This window comes from Temnothorax curvispinosus, unplaced genomic scaffold (assembly GCF_003070985.1).
Source record: "Temnothorax curvispinosus isolate PA1 unplaced genomic scaffold, ASM307098v1 QBEX01010358.1, whole genome shotgun sequence".
NCBI classification, from domain to species: Eukaryota; Metazoa; Arthropoda; class Insecta; order Hymenoptera; family Formicidae; genus Temnothorax; species Temnothorax curvispinosus.
The window spans coordinates 1-17,039 of NW_020220138.1; the positions used below are offsets into that span (position 1 = coordinate 1).

Consider the following 17,039-nt stretch of genomic DNA (forward strand, 5'->3'; position numbering starts at 1 on the left):
TCGATTATTTTTATGTTACAGAAAATATCCACGCTGGAAGGACCATCAGCTTCGCATCGAGGGAACACGATGGACATCTCGAGCAGCTTGAGAGGAGGTGGAGGCCTAGGAGAGGCATCGGGCATCGGCGTACTTAACACTTCTGGTAAGTGTTATTTTTTATTTTTTCTAAAGATATTATAGAATTTTTTTTTCGTTTGTTTTTATTTAGTTGCTACATTAAACCGTGTTTCGAAATATAAATTAGTAAAAAGAAATAATTTGAAAAATTTGATTCAAGTTGATTCTAACGTAGAGACCTTTTTCGGAGAAGTAATTTAAGAAAACATTAATCTGAATAATGAATAAGATGTTCGATGCGCGTGACAATTATTTAATCGATTCGATTATTTTTATGTTACAGAAAATATCCACGCTGGAAGGACCATCAACTTCGCATCGACGGAACACGATGGACATCTCGAGCAGCCTGAGAGGAGGTGGAAGTCCGCCGATTTAATAATTGACTAAACGAACCGCAGCCGGTTCGTCGCGTTTGCTTCGGGAGTGCCGTTCAAGTAATCGGACTACAGAACTTTTTCAAAGCTTATTTGAAGAATATTATGGCATACTTGACGAAATATTCTTCTCATAGGCTTTTTAAACGGGAGTGCCGTACAGTATCGCGCGAAAGACTTTTGCTAATATAATTAGTCCGCGCGCGATCGTAGTTTATTATCCGCGAGTGTTTCTCGCGAGTGACCTGTGAGAAGAGGAGAAGAAAGAGGAGGCGATCTAACGTCCTGAGAGGAGGAGGAGGTCTGAGAGAGACATCGGGCCCCGGCGAAGCAACCTTGGGGTGAGTATCATATCTATCTTAGCTTCATAAAATTAATAATTCTTTTCCATTTATTCGAATTATTGTCTTATCTCAATAAGTTAGAAATAAATAAAGACAGAGAAATTATATAAAATTTTACTCTTGTAAAGAGCTTTCTCTGAAAATAGATAATTATATTACTAAATATCTCATTGAAAGACGGATTAGAGGCGAATAAGAATTATCTTTTGAGATATTGATCATTTTGAACGTTTCTTTAATTTAAATTATGTTTGTGTGTTACAGTATCGTCGTAGCTACGTTGCTGAATAACTCCGCCCGTTGCGCATCGGATTGGTGAGTCAGAAATTTTTCTTATTGAGGTAACCAATCTACGATAAAATTAATCAAGTATAGAGCAAATGTATCTCGGTACATGTCAAATTGTGACAATAAATTATAGTGTAAATTTATCTCGTAGATACGTTGCCTTAAAATGGATGGGCTAAAACTAATTACGGTAAATATTTAATCTTGGTCACTTGTTTATTAATGTATTGTGCGATTGTGCTTGAGGAAATACTCGCACACTTCGCACGCATATAGCTCGCAAAGAGCTCATTATTGTTGAATTATGTTGACAAACGGTCGCGTTCTATATAAATAATTTTTTAATAAAATTTTAAATCTTAAATAAAATGTTATATATCGAATCAAAATTTTATTTCGCGAATTTAAATTAGCAAATTACACAATATAATAAGTTAAATTTTGTTACGTAGATCAATTCTACTTACAATTAGAGTAATAAATATTTTTGAGAAACAAATAAGAAGTAAATAAGTAATACCATCACAATTAAAGTAATAATTTTGAAAATATAAAATTTTTATTTAGATCTTTTATAAAATTATTTTTGTATTATTTTTCTTGAACAAAAGAGTAAGATATTGTGTTACAATAAAAATGTCTATAGGTAGAGAAAAATTATAAATTAGTTGGAATTTGTGTTATTTATACCCTTCTATTCCTTTCCACATACTTACAATTAGCCAAGATTAAATATTATAAAAGTTGATGCAAGGAAGCAATATGTAGATATATAATAAAAAGAATAAGAAATATTTTGGTTTTGTTATGCAATTTATTTTATAGAAGACGCGATGTAATTAATTACTAACATTTATTTTAACAAAGCACCGATTTTACCCTAATTTTTGGTAGCCTATCCATCTATTTTTGATTGAGAAATTTACTTTATACCGGTCAAGTAATATATGACGTGAGATTATAAAGATTCTGTCGAGAAACGCTGAAACTTTTTAAATTATTTTAGAATTGATCGTATAATACAATTATATATTCAACTTTGCAATAATATATATATAAATATATCAAAAATAATTTTGGTAGAAAATAAAAAATATGACGAGATATATTATACCGATATAAAAGTTTATAAAGATTTGCATATCATATTTAATTATAACAATTCGATTATTCATTAATTATATAATTCTAATAACTGTACGGAAAATTTCTTCTTTTTTTTTAATCTCACGTAATTTATTCTGTATATCTTACTTGATACATTATCAAGATGCGTACCGCATGAACAACATACACAATTACGCATCTTCATATTTTCGTAGTCGGTTTTTGCATTAAAAAAATTTTTTATTATTAATTTTTTAGTTTCATCCACTATTATAAATTTCAATTTTTTGCGGGATGTAATTAAGATTAATATTCATATATTACAAAATACACACATAAAAATAAAATCATTCTATAGCCAAGGAAAGCACTTACTTATTTTATTTTATTTATTTTAAGTAAGTTTTCTTACAACAAAGTATATATTCTAACTAACAGTTTTCAAATATCTTGACACAAATCTTTGAAAACCAGAGTATTGTTTTGAGTAAATGTAATGCTTGTAATGACTTTCTGGTAGATTTGCGGATTAAGTATTTGGTAAGCTTATATATCCGCAAATATACCATAAAATCAATATAAGTATCACATTTACTCAAAACAAAATTCTTGGCTTGTGTCAAGATATTTGAAAACTATTAGTAAGAAAATATTCTTTGTTGTCAGAAAACTTACTTAAACTTAAATAATTATTTTTCTCTGTGTATAATTTTTTCTATAGTTAAATATAGTTAAACTTTGGAGCAAAAATTGTTATCTTCCAAAAAATACAAGCGTGAGGACAATATTTAATATTTTACATTGTATATCGAATAATACATTGTAGTCGACTGTCCTACAATAGTACTGAAATAGCAATCGCCGCCGATTGTATAAATGGTTTATCGCGCATTTACGAAAGTACACAGAGAAACAAATGATGTTGTATCAATAGCATTAGAGTTAGGGTCAAAGCACATAACATGGCACATAACATGGCGTAGCGATATACGACAGTCGTAGTCCTCGACCTGACAAATCAGGATACGCCAAAGCTTGTGCATTACTTACGTCCACGACTACGACTGTCATATGTGCTTTGGCCCTTAATTGGAAATAATCTTGTTATTTCAAACGTCATCCTTTTGTTTTTAATAAAATAAGTATTTCTTTTAATAAAATAAATATTGTTTCATTAATACTATTATTAAATTAACAAAATTATTTCCAATTAGCTCTAATGATGTTGATACAACATCATTTTTTTTTCTGTATGCCGTCTCGAAGTCGTCACATGTATATAATAAATGTAAAATGTATATAATAAAAATGTAAAAAAAAAAACATCGTAAATGAAAGAGGACCGCTGATCGGAATCGGCGGGGGTGGTGGTGGGCCTCTATAGGTTGTATATATATCAGAGGATATTTAAAGATTTTAAATTTTAAATTTTAAATTTTAATTTATATATACATGTATGTAAAAAAATATAATAGTGTAATAGTAACTGTATAATATTAAAGCTAAATAGCGTGCGCGTAGTGTGCGTCTATGATTGTGATATCTAGTACAATAAAATGTGCGTGCGATCGTAGCGGCAACGTTTCAAATCTATGGCAAAGTGACAAAAGTTATATCGTATCGTAATTTCGTTACAAGATAATCCTTTGTGCTTGAAAATTTCTTAATTGAGGAAAGTTATTATTTGTTACTCGAGTAAACGATTTGTATTTCCTTTAGAAATGTTACAAATGTTAGAAATGTTATAAAACAAGTGTTTGGTAAGAGTTTTTAAACGTCTCCTCTTCTCGAATCTCCAGGTGCACAGTTTTATATATATAAAGAAGAAATAAATTATATTAATATATATAATATAACTCCGAGTGGGACTCAATTGATCACGTCGTCAATTGGATGATTTAAAATAAAATTATCTAATTGACTGGTCCAGTGGAAAAACTCCAAACACCGGGGACTATGAGCGGCTGTGGACAATCGCAACGATCAAACGGGGGGGGGGACGCTTAACTCCTTGTCCAAAAAATTTACAGAATAACAAACAATGATATGATATACGATAATACAATGTGTAAAATATATTCAAATGAATATGGCACTTAACTATAAAGTATAAAAACATATTTTCTTTTATTCTTTTCAACGTAAAAGATTTAGGTATTATTACAAACTATAATTACAAGCTGAGCTTATAATAATATAGCTATGATTATCACTCAGCTTATAAACCCAAAAGATATAAGTGAAACTTTTACTAAAAGGAATTTTGAACAAAATGATACGTACTTATAATTTCGCGGAAAGGTATATTACATTGTACATTAAGGAGACGCGTCCGAACAGTATCTTAATAAAAACTAAGAATATACATTACATCTCGATCTTGGGCGCCATACCTCGATACCTGAATGCGGCAGCACTGAATGGCTGGATATCGCGAGAGTGTCATTCAGGTAATCCATCTGCAATACAAAAACACGAACAATTACATATAATACCTAATAAAATTCATGATACTGCAAGATAAGACCTGTAAGAATGTCGTCAATCTTATGGAAGACTTCACCAACATTCAGAAGACAAAAATAAAACCTGATTTCAAAATTTAAATATAAGTAAAAATTTAATTATCAAACTGTGTTTTTTATTTTATACGTAAACGTTTAACGAATTTCTTCCTTCGAAGTTGATGGTATTTTCGACAAATCTTACGCGTGCATATATTTATACTCACGCTCAAGATGGTTCTGAACTTCGAACGTAAAGTAGCGATGGGCTTTGGCGGATCCTCAAGGCTCGAAATTCTGACGGTACCGTCCCTGGAACTCGTTATCAAGCATCCATGCGTCAAACGCACCCCCGTTATCCAGCCCGTATGCTCGGTGGAATAAGATTTCACTAGCTCGAAATTACTCTTTAGATTTAGCATGTGCAACTTCGCCATCTGGTCGCCGATGAAAACCCAATCTCGTTGTATACTCATGCACATGGGATACACTTCTTCGCCTGGAATCTAAAAAGCACACCTTAGACATCGTAATCGTGTCTCGTTTCTCCATATTAAAAAGTACAGGATGAAATTACTATGATAGACTTCACGATCCGACCGGCTCTCTGATCCCAAACCGACACCGTGGTCACCAGGTTATGATCGAATAAGATCTCGCCGGAGCCGGCGGACAAGATGTATTCCGTGTTCATGTCCAGCTGACGCACGGGTTCGGTGCCTGGTCGGTACCTCCTGATCGGCTTATTCCTCGATCTCGAATCGAACACGCATATAGTTCCGTCGGAATAGCCGGTCGCAAAGAGGGCTCGTTCTGGGCACGATGATATGCACTGTAGATCTGCATCAACGCCCTCCGGCATTATTTCATCTCTAGAATATTTAACGTTGATGGAAAATGATACGCGCGAAATGGTAATATGCAGTGAATACAGTTTGACACGTAAACTTTATAATCACGTTTCTAAATCATTTGTCTCGACAAGCGAGACACGGAACGCAGTATCTGCAATCGAACAATTTGGAGGGAAACAATTTTTTCTTCTATAAACAGGAATTATCTTCCTGGCTCAGTCTTCTTATCACGAAGCTGCCGAAAGGAACAGTTTTGCTATCGCATACATATCGTAAGTCCTCTGATGGACGAGACCGGTGTTGGTGAGCATCCACGTCCTGACTCCATAGGAACTGCAACTGTAAATCGTGTTGTCTATCGCCGTCAGATCTAGCATATAGTCGTCATACGCGAGATGGATGTAACCGGTGTTTCCAATTTCATCACAGCATTCCTCGCGGGAGGGAAGTTTCCAGTAAATCAAAGTGCCCAATTCTCCTGCACCAATACAAATGGTTCCATTCTGAAAACGAGATTTATCATTATATCGTTTTTCACAAGGAGAGATGGCCAAAAACACATATACTACTCAACAATATAAATGCAATATAACACACGTGTTGAGTAGGAAATTACAACTAACGTCTACATTACATGTTACAGGGTGTTTGCTGGGATGGCATAATATACTATACCCTACATGCATCAGTAACACTGGATCGACGTATGTACTGTAACGTTTGTCCCCAGTTGTATCCACATTTATCAATTTCTCCATAGAATCCTGCTGTTTCCATAGCGCGGTTTGTTTCTCGATCGCAACGCATGACAATTTCCAAAACAGTTTGTCGGGTCTCGCTGTAATGACACATGACTTCATATATATGTAAGAAATATGACGAAAGCTGCTTATTTGTATTATAATATTAAGTACAAAAAAAATGCATATATATATACAATTATACTGATAGAAAAATATTCATATAACATCATATGACGAAATTGAGAGTGCTACAATTATGTCTCAATATTTGCAGCAACACTAATAGAAATTTAGACCTTTGTGCATATATTGATAAATATTAGCACAAATAATTTCTAAATCATATTTCAGCAAGATAGCAGCGATATGAAGAACTATCTTAGCGGAATATTTGCAAAATTAAATTTGGAAAGAAATTGCGAAATAATTGAGAAATATAATTGAATTTTATTATGTGTTATTCGTAGCATATTCTGTGCTGGGTCGCTGATATATATATTTATATATATAGATGGCATTTTTTTCGTATGTAAAATATAATAATGAACAATGATATCTATATATGTAACTGTTATCTATCGATGTTTGCTGAAGTGTGCTGGAGTAATTTTGCTTCTAAATGTTGAAATAATTGTGTAAAATTTAAGCCTAAAATTGAACTTCTCAATTTTTGTGTAAATATATATTATTCAGAAATTTTATGCAAGAACGCTTATAAGGAATCATCTTAGCACAATAATTGTGAAATAAATTCCTCTCAATTGAATGATGCAATTATTGTAACAATATTTGCATAATTTTCCTATTGAGGAATTAAGTACAAATAAGCTACAAGCACATTCTTGATATAGATCTATTCACGTTTTTACTTTATGCATATAAAGTTATTACAATAAATGGAACTGCCCCATGCGATTTATTATAAATAAGAAATGTATAATATATTTTTAGAACATGCTTATTTTTTTTCAAGAAATAAAATACTAAGTACGAAATAAAATTTAACGCGATGTAAACAACGACTTGCATATGCTTGCGCAAGTTCGAGCAGCGCTGGCGTAAAATGACTTATAGAGTGTTTTATTTATTCATAAAAATAATTGATCATGCAAGGCGTAAAGTGTTATCAATTTGAGCTAACCGGGACGCAAAAGCGAGTGGGTAGCATTCGGCCATATCTGGTTAATTCGCGCTTTCCACATATGCAGTAAGGCATCATCCTTTAAAATCAGGTAGAACTGTTTGCACACTAAACTCAAACCGTGTACTAGTGTCGACGCGTCTAGGAAGGAACATATATGCAGGAATATCTGAAATATAGTCCAATAAAATAATTAAACGCTCAACAATGTGCGTTCGGGGAGCTCACTATCGTGCTAGATCCAAACGCTAATTCGGGGAGCTATTGTGGTGTCCACGTATGGTTGCAATCTCCTCAAATGATTTTTGTTGTGCGCGGCAGGTGTATAAGCCAAGGGAGGGATATATAATTGTTGTTTTATTCTATCATGTACAATATGTACGTGCAATTGTATTCTTTGCCATTTTACGAGCAGTAAAGATGTACGAGTATAGTACAAGATCGTATATATAATATTCGTATCTTATATATTGTTCATTCTTGCCACAGTATGTAAATGTAATATTATATAAATTACAGACGATGACGTGAAATAATTTTCATTTAATAACAATTATTCAATATATTACATATATATTTATTACTTATCTAGTATTGAGGTCGATACGGTTAAAGTCGACTGAAAACAACACGTGCACTTGTGCAAGTTGAGTGAGACAAAAGTAGATGCTCACACAATGATCAGGGAAGACGTTATAGTGCTATGAGTACTGCGAGCATTTCGCGCTCTATCTCGGAGCGCGGGTGATGACGTCGCAACGCACAAGCAGTGATCATAACGCTGTTCCACAAAACAGCTCCACGAACAGCCAAAGTGCTCTCATAGCGTCGAAATTGCACACCAGTGTCGTTTTGGGGATCGGTCATGTATCTTTTCTCCTAGGACGGAAACGTGAAAAGTGAAAAATTTATCTCTTTCTATTCAACACCAATAGAAAAAGATTATAGTTACATGAAACTTTTCACTTTTCACGTTTCTGCTCTAGGGAAAAAGTTACATGATTGCTACCCTGTCCTTGTTCAATTTTTAGTACGTAACAAAGATAGAACGACGCGGTGTGCACTCGAGTAAACTTTTCGAACGCAGCCCAGCCCAAACAAATATTCCAACGGAAAAGGTGGCGACAGAACGAGAGAGAGAAAGACAGAGAAAGAGAAAGAAAGAGTAGTTTATCGCTGGTCCAACATTCTTTACTTCATCAATATGTGACTACTGGAGATTTATTATGGAACTTTTCGGAATAGATTTTGATCGAAAAATTGTTTATAGTTTTTTCTTTAAATTTCCATCGTGCTTTCTAAAAAAAAAAAAGAACGGAATAATTCCAATCGGAATTTATTCCAAAAAGTTCCATAAAAACGGTAAAAAAAAGAATTTCGAGACGGTACGTGTATATATACGCGAAACACGGGAATCAACTTTTTTTCTACAAACCTCCACCGGGAGACAAAGCAGTGATAATTGTACATGTTCCTCGTCGTCGTGGGCGCAGCTTGCATTCTCGTTATCCATTTTTCTCGAACCGTGCGAATCCGAGTATTGTCATTCAATCTGCTCGAGACTGACGTGGTGGTTCAACAAAGACCGAAAGGCGATTGAGAGTGGTCAAATACGGAAGAACCGTGCATCGCGTATTCAAGTGCATCCGGTGAATTACACACAAGCGACGCCACCTATACAGTAATACAGTGTCGCATAAAAAGTGCACATGTCTCGATTGACATGCATTCGACTCTTTAGTCAAGTAGAGAAAAATGATTTTTGCTTGTTTATTTAATAAACTTAACGGAGTCCATTAATCTCCAACGTAAGAAATTCCGACAATAGGAACGTCATGTGATACGTCGATCACGCGTTCTAATGTTGAGTTAAAATTCTATCCCACGTTCACAGAATCTACGACGATTTTCGGCGCACGAAGAAGAAATGGGGAAAGTTACTTAATATGTTACTGAAATAAACGACTTATACTTTGGATATAAATGTTATAAAAAAGAGTCTGGTAAGAGTCTTTAAACATCGCCTCTTCTTGAATCTGCAGGTGCACAGTTTTATGCGAAAAAGAAATAATTATTATATTAATATATGGAGTCCATCGAGCTGCGAGATATAATTTCGACCATGGGAACGTAATGCGATACATACGGCATGTGACGTCCCAGAGAATTTAAATTCCACGTTCATGGGACCGATAACGATTAGGAGAGGCATAAATATCGGCGCACGAAAAAAGGATAAGGAAAGTTATTTGTTACTAGAATAAACGATTTGTATTTTGTTTATAAATGTTATAAATAAGCGTCTAGTACATCGCCGCTTCTCGAGTGTGCACGCACACAGTATCATATAAGAAAATGCGTGCTATTAAAATATAACGTCTTGTCAGAAAAATTTACAGAACAAAACAATGATACGATACGCGTCATGCGCTAATGCAATATATAAAATATATATTTAAATGCTTATGGAACTTAACTATATAGTAATATGTTTTCTCTTATTCTTTGCAACATAAAAGATCTCAACATGAATACGCTGTTAATTATAAGCCTAGCTTTTAATCGTAAACGATGTTAGTGAAGCTTTTAATTACAGAAACGAATTTCCAACAAAACAATATCTACTTTTAATTTCGCGAAACGGTATCTATCACATTGCGTATATTAGAGAGACGTCAAAGTAGTATAATTATGAGAAAGAATATAAGAACACATATCACATATCAAAGCAATAATGCTATAGAATAGTTATAAAAAACGTATAGAAATTTTTTGTTCATTGATGATTCGTTAAACACGTCGATTTCTCGGCCGCCATACGACGATACTTTTGCCTGCTATCGCGAGAGTGTCATTCAGGTAGTCCATCTGCAATATAAAAACACAAAATTACAATATCTAACAAAGTTCGTGTTGGATATTGCAAAATAAGACATGTAAGAATGTCGTCAATCTTAAGAAGGCTTTCACCAACATTCGGAAAACAAAGATAAAACCTGATTTCATAATTTATTAAATGTAAGTAATAATTTAAATTTCAACGTTCGAACTGCCGAACGTCTTGCACTCAACTGTATTTCTCACTTTATACGTAGATATTTCACGAATTTTTTCTTCAAAGTCAAAGATATGATACTTTCGACAATTTTTACGCTTGTAATACTCACGCTGTAAATATATTTTCCGCTGTATTCATCCTCTAAAGTAGCGATGAGCTTTGGCGGATCCGTAGGACTCGAAATTCTGACGGTGCCGTCTAGGGAACTCGTTATCAGGCATCCGTGCGTCAGACGCACTCCCGTTATCTCGTCCGTATGCTCGGTGGAATAAGATTTCACTAGCTCGAAATCGTTCTTTGGTTCTAGCATGTGCAATTTTCCCTCGTTGTCCCCAACGCAAACCAAATCCCGTCGCATATCAATGTACGTGGGGTACGCTTTTACTGGAATCGGGAATCCGATGGAACCTGGAATCTAAAGGTGCACCTTCGACATCATAATCCCGTCTTATTTCTCGATGTTAAGACTACAGGATGACATTACTGTGATAGACTTCATGATCCGTCCGGCTCTCTGATCCCAAATGGATACCCTCCCGCCACAGCTAGCGGACAAGATGTATTCTGCGTTCATGGCCAGGTTAGTCACTGATGAACGTTCGGGTTGGTACTGGCTGATCGGCTTATTACTACTCGATCTCGAATCGTACACGTATATTGTCCCGTCGTATACGCCGATCGCAAAGCGGGCCTGCTCCGGACACGATGACATACATCGCGTCGAATCAGAAGTCCCAATCATCGACGCAATCATTAAGTCGCACTTTCTATGAAGATAAACCCGCATTTTTTGAATTTTAATCTTTATTAATTGTACTATACATTGTTATACATTTTTTGCTATTTTGTGGCAAATCTCATCTTGACAGCTAAAAAAGCGCATATTTTAATAAATAACAAAAAACAAAATCTTTGTTAGCCTCGCATTTATTGAATTTAGAGTTTTTTTTAACTATGCATTTGACTGTAATTTTACTAATTTTTGCCACAAATACCAAAACAATATTTCGAGTTAGAATCAAGAAAATTGAAAAATATAAAATTTTAGCTGTACTATTTTCCTGATTAAGCTCAGCTTTTGTAGTAAAAAGATGCTAATCTGAGCCATGTTACGGCGTTGAAGAAACATCGATATATCTATCCATTACTAGAAAAAAATCGAAAAATAAATATAATAGTAATAAACATAGTTATAACACAATTTATTGTATTTCTACGAGTTATACATAGTATAGTGTGCTGATAGCAAAACACAAAAAAACAATAGCCGTAATTCAAGGTGTGTTAATAAAAAAAAATCAATCATAAGAAAAAAGATAAAACAGAAATTTGACATTTTTGAATTTTTTAAGTTGTGTCGGGTTGTGCTTGACAAGTACAACAACTTTTTCTAATGACAAAAAAATCTCATCAATTTATTAGACTTTAAAATACAGCTTTTGTTAAGAACTTAAGCGGTGTTTACATTGTCGTGGAACCACGGGCGAAATCAGGTGTAAGTGTGAGACACATGAGCCGTATACATATAAAAATCAAACCAAGCATGTTTGATTATTATATACGGCGATATTAGGAATGGACCGTAGCGTCGACTCACGCGCGTACGTTTACATCTCACGTCTGATCTCGGCAGTGGCACCACGACAATGTAAACACCGGTTTGATTTTCGGAATAAAAAAAATTCGAAACTCTACATACCATCCGAACCGTGACAGATAATCTAGTTTTGTAAATTGTTTTAACATTTTTTTTTTTTAAGCGGTATCCATAATTAATGTAGAAAATCTAAGCCGATTTTTAGTACTTTTTGAATTAAAAAAAAACCTAAAGTTGAAAAAGTTGAAGTTTAAAAAAAACCTTTTGAGAAAGTTATAGCTTGCTAAAGTTTCTTTGATGACGGCAACTTCAAAAGATTTTGTATATAAGGTATGACATTACAGCACATTTTCGTGTATTATATTTTCTTCAATTTTGAAGATATTGCAAAAATTCAAAAAGTTTACAAAGAAAGTATGCCATGATCTATCAGACCGCTTAATAAAAAAAATTTATGTTAAAACCGAATTGAGCGACAATCGAAACAAGTACAAAAAAATTAAGAGAGTTGAAAAAATTTAACAAAAGAGGTAAATAATAAAAAATTTGACAGCATAACTTTTTATTCATTTGAAAATGTCAAATTTTCGTTATGTTTACTTTTCGATTTTTTTCTAATAAATAGATTATATATCGATATTATTCCAATGGCACAACGTGTGATATTAAGTTAGTATCTTTTTGTTTATTCGTGTTATATTTATTATTCTTTCCTTTTCTACTAAATGAATAAATATATCGATGTGTTTTCAACGGCACAATATGGCTCAGATTAGCATTTTTTTACTACAAAAAATTGAGCTCAATCGGGAAATAATGCTGAGCTAACAAAACTTTATATTTCTTAGTTTTCTTGAATACAGTTCAAAATATTGTTTCCGTAGTTCAATATGGTACGGCTAAAAAAAATAACTCAAAATTTAACAAATGCGGGGTTACCTTCTCAGAGGTCACGCTCTTGAAATATTTGACGTTGATGAAAAAAATACGCGTGAAGTGGTAATATGAAGTAAATTCGACTTAACGAGTGAACTTTGGAATCACGTCGACAAGCGAGACACGGAACGAGATATCTGCATTCGAATAATTTAAAGGAAAACGATTATTTCTTCCACAAAGAGGAATTATCTTCCTTGCTCACTCTTCTTATCGCGAAGTGGCCGAAAAAAAGAGTTTTGTTACCACGTACGGATCTGGATCATAAGTTCTGTCATGGACGAGACCGGTGTTGGTGAGCACCCACGATTTGACCGTATGATCTGGACAACTATGGTAGACCGTGTGGTTTATCGCCGTCAGACTTTCTACTCCAAACGCAGACCTCCAGAGGGCCTTGACTTCGTAAAAGGGTTCCTCGCGATAAGAAAGTTTCTTGCAAAATAAGTTGCAATCTTTTATACCAACTAAATAAGTGATTCCATCCTGAAAATGAGAATCATCATATACGTTTTCAGATACACATCTGACAGACGGTATTGCAAAAACTCTTTAATATGCTACTTACTACGGGCATCAGCAACACAGAATTTTCATTTCTGCAAAGACCCGGAAATCTCAGATTCTCCATAGAATTTTGCTGTTTCCACAGCGCTGTTTGTTTCTCGATCGCAACGCACGACAACTTCCAAAAGTTGTCGGGCCTCTCTGTAAAGACTTGACTTTTTATATCAAAAGAATATGAAAACTTATTTGTACCGTCCCACACTCTCAGAAAAGAATTCTAGATACAATACTATTAGGATCGAAATAAGGCCAATCATATTTAGTATTAAAAGAAGAATATTTTAATCTTAAATAGAGGAATTCTTGAATCTAGAATAATTCTGAGAAAATTAGAGGGATAGCATCAAGATTATTTTATTCTAGATTTAAGAATATCTCTATTTAAGATTAAAATATTCTTTTTTCTAGAAGTCTAATTTAAGAATTCCTTTATTTAAGATTAAAATATTCTTCTTTCAATACTAAATATGATTGGCCCTATTTCGATCCTAATAGTATTGTATCTAGAATTCTTTTCTGAGAGTGCAGACAGCACACAATATCCTATGGATGTCCATATTATGTCTAGAATGCCCATGGACGTTATATGAATATTTATAGGATATTGCTATCGGGGGTAATACTGAGTACAAAAAAATTTATATACGTGCAACTTGAATTAAGTACAAATAAACTGCAAAAACATTCTAAACCGAGAGATCTATTCACGTTCTTACTTTATGCATATCAAGTTATTGCAATAAACGGAGTTGTTCAAACTTGTTTCATGTGACTCTTTGTAAGTAAGAAATATATGTTTTGTAAAACACGCTTATTTTTTTAAGACGAACAAATATTATACTACGAAATAAAATCTAACACGAGCTAAGCAGCTAATGTATGACTTGCAAATGCTTCGGACAGCGCTGGCGTAAAATGACATAGAGAATGTTCTATTTACTGACGAAAAGGATTGGTTGTAGCGTAAAGTACTATCAATTTGAGCTAACCGGGACACAAAAGCGAGTGACTAGCATTCGGCAATATATGGTCAATTCGCGCTTTCCACAGTAAATCATCATCCTTTAAAATCTGGTAGAACTGTTTGCACACTAAGCTCAAACTGTGCACCAACGTCGACGCATCTAGAAAGGAACATATATGCAGGAACATCTGAAATGCAGTCCAATAAAATAATTAAACGCACAACCAAACAAATGTTCCAAAAGAGACGGAGACAGAACGAAAGATAGAGTTATTGACCGTTACTGAGTAAGCAATGTGAGCATACTCTACGCCGTCGACAAGTGACTACTGCGTACTTACTGCAGAATTATTTCGGAATGGTTTAGTTCTTTTCTAGATTTTTATTATATGTCTATTATAGAGAAAATGGAATAATTTTGATCGAAATTCATTCTGAAGAGTTCCATGATGCGCGCCCTGACGGATGAAATAATAGCGACGATTAAGAAAAAGAATTTCGTGCACGTGTACGTGAAATACGAGAAAATCGACGTTTTCTTTTCTTATACAAACCTCCACCGGGAGTTGCACCAGTGACAATTGTGCATATTCCTCGCCGTCGTAAGCGCAGCGTGCATTCTCGTCATTCATTTTTTCTCGCAAATCTGAATATTTTTACTCGATCTGCTCGAACTGACCGATGCCGATGGTTCAACGAAAGTGAGGATGGTGTATACACCGGCAGAGAGAAGCCTCTCTGACCGTAAGTAAGGAGCTGCGCACAATGTAAGGAATAGAAAATCCCTGTCCCTTATTCCTTTCATTGTTATGTGCGCAAAAAGATACACCTTATACATTATGCGCAGCCCCTAAGTTTCCATCGAGGTTTCGAACCGGGTCAGAGTTGAGTTGGGGTGAGCGCTCTTGCGGTGGAAACATCAAACCTGAGAGAGGCCATCCCGGCCATTTTTATTGGTGTTGTGTATATATATGTATAACACCACTACATTTACAGAATCATATGTTTTATCGGCAGTGTCGGAAAATGAACGTGTCTATACGTAGTACCAATTTTAAAAATGAATGTATTGGCGATAGTGTACAGGGGGTTTTGATAGTCCCACGAAAAAGGCTGGGATGGCTTCTCTCAAACTTCTCTCTCTGACCAAACTCAGAGTTTGGGTACCTCTATGAAGCTAGCCGACAGAAATTACTAAATTTGATTATTTTTAACTTTTCTAATTGTATTTCGTTTGTGATTGATTGTGAGTCCGTTTTTAACGTTTGTGATCAAATAGTTTTTTTTTTAATTAACGTTTTTACTTTAATCGTGATGTCAGCCGACACTTTAATGTCCATGTCTACCAATGCGGATTAACTTTAATCTCAGTTTAACTTACTTCTTATCTTTTTATAATTCTTACAACTAGACCGCCAATCTTACGGGAGTTAGCGTGACCTGACAAATTTATGTGTATAAATTCTTGTAGAATTCTTGTATTAAGTAAACATTGTCGTCAGGTGACAGCTCTATATGTTAAAAATAAGTCATATTTTTAATTTTTTTGTTCTTGATATGTACTCGACTCAGGAATTTTGCAATTCTATCTTTCTGAAAAGCGAAATCCGAGATAAAAAAAGCAGATTTTATGCTAAATTTTTATCAAATTTAAGTCCTTTTATCGGAGCGCGCATGAGACTAGTTCTTTCGTTTTTTTCTTAAAAAAAAAGTACAATTGAGAGGAACGTCCATTAAATCGCACTGATCCGGCACAAGTACTTAAGAATTAACCTCCCTTATAGAAACAGAACCAGAAACAGAACCCTTATAGAAATTTAATACTGTAAGTGATTTTTTGGCTAGTGATTAATCATTTAAAAGCACTATTAAAAGCACTATTAACAGTGTTTTTAATAGTGCTTTTAAGTGATTAATTACTACCCAAAAAATCACTTACAGTATTAAATTTCTATGGCCTAGTTTACACCGATCACTTGATACGCGTATTAAATAGTAAATAACTAGTAAATAAGTCTGATTATTGGTTGATCAGTTCAAATATACTATTTGATACGCGTATCAAGAGATCGGTGTAAACTAGGCCTATAAAGGAAAGAGAGGAGAGATTAAGTCGTTAAAGTCCCAATCGTATGTCTTATATAATACAATGAGATGCCGCCTGAGGTGTTGTAAGCATTAAAAAAGAAATTTGCAACGTATGTTCGTAACATTATACCCGGCCTTTTTTATTACCCTGCCATTTTTCGGGTCAGCACGTCGGATGAATTTCATTGTTTGATTACAGAATGTCCTTAATTACAGAATGAACGTGAAGTGTATATAATCCTGCCCGATATGTAAAATTTTTTTATTACGTACAAATTTCGATCTCGGTAAGATGTGTGCGTGCGTGCGCACGTTGCTCAACGGAGTACCGGTCATGATACTTGGCGAGAT

The 17,039-nt window shown here is 34.3% G+C and overlaps 2 protein-coding genes across 5 annotated transcripts; both read right to left on the reverse strand.

Annotated features, from left to right (window-relative positions):
* Positions 1 to 4,590: 4,590 nt before the first annotated feature.
* Positions 4,591 to 8,991, reverse strand: LOC112460148 (F-box/WD repeat-containing protein 9-like). Its single transcript, XM_025024685.1, has 7 exons — positions 8,914 to 8,991; positions 7,479 to 7,647; positions 6,275 to 6,432; positions 5,858 to 6,097; positions 5,318 to 5,593; positions 4,968 to 5,246; positions 4,591 to 4,695 (listed from the first exon to the last, which is right to left on the reverse strand). The coding sequence occupies exons 1-7, from the start codon at positions 8,989 to 8,991 to the stop codon at positions 4,591 to 4,593; spliced, it is 1,305 nt and encodes a 434-aa protein (XP_024880453.1).
* Positions 8,992 to 9,753: 762 nt separating this feature from the next.
* LOC112460155 (F-box/WD repeat-containing protein 9-like) lies at positions 9,754 to 15,815 on the reverse strand. 4 transcript variants are annotated; one of them, XM_025024702.1, is made up of 7 exons: positions 15,155 to 15,815; positions 14,626 to 14,788; positions 13,638 to 13,777; positions 13,323 to 13,555; positions 11,021 to 11,303; positions 10,646 to 10,951; positions 9,754 to 10,346 (listed from the first exon to the last, which is right to left on the reverse strand). In XM_025024702.1, the coding sequence occupies exons 1-7, from the start codon at positions 15,230 to 15,232 to the stop codon at positions 10,269 to 10,271; spliced, it is 1,281 nt and encodes a 426-aa protein (XP_024880470.1). In that variant the 5' UTR covers positions 15,233 to 15,815; the 3' UTR covers positions 9,754 to 10,268. The 4 variants fall into 4 exon arrangements, with proteins under 4 accessions (XP_024880470.1, XP_024880472.1, XP_024880473.1 ...); XM_025024704.1 differs by having other exon boundaries at positions 14,942 to 15,241; XM_025024705.1 differs by having other exon boundaries at positions 13,638 to 13,835; positions 14,164 to 14,760; positions 15,155 to 15,238.
* Between the last annotated feature and the right edge of the window lie 1,224 nt (positions 15,816 to 17,039).

Coding starts and splice junctions, on each gene's coding strand:
- LOC112460148 (XM_025024685.1), bottom strand. CDS start 8,991: ATGGATAACGAGAATGCAAGCTGCGCCCACGACGACGAGGAACATGTA. Junction 6,433..7,478: donor CCACTCGCTTTTGCGTCCCG/GTTAGCTCAAAT, acceptor GTGTCATTACAG/CGAGACCCGACAAACTGTTT. Junction 6,098..6,274: donor ATCCAGTGTTACTGATGCAT/GTAGGGTATAGT, acceptor TCTCGTTTTCAG/AATGGAACCATTTGTATTGG.
- LOC112460155 (XM_025024702.1), bottom strand. CDS start 15,232: ATGAATGACGAGAATGCACGCTGCGCTTACGACGGCGAGGAATATGCA. Junction 10,952..11,020: donor GGATCATGAAGTCTATCACA/GTAATGTCATCC, acceptor GTGCACCTTTAG/ATTCCAGGTTCCATCGGATT. Junction 10,347..10,645: donor GCGGAAAATATATTTACAGC/GTGAGTATTACA, acceptor TTTATATTGCAG/ATGGACTACCTGAATGACAC.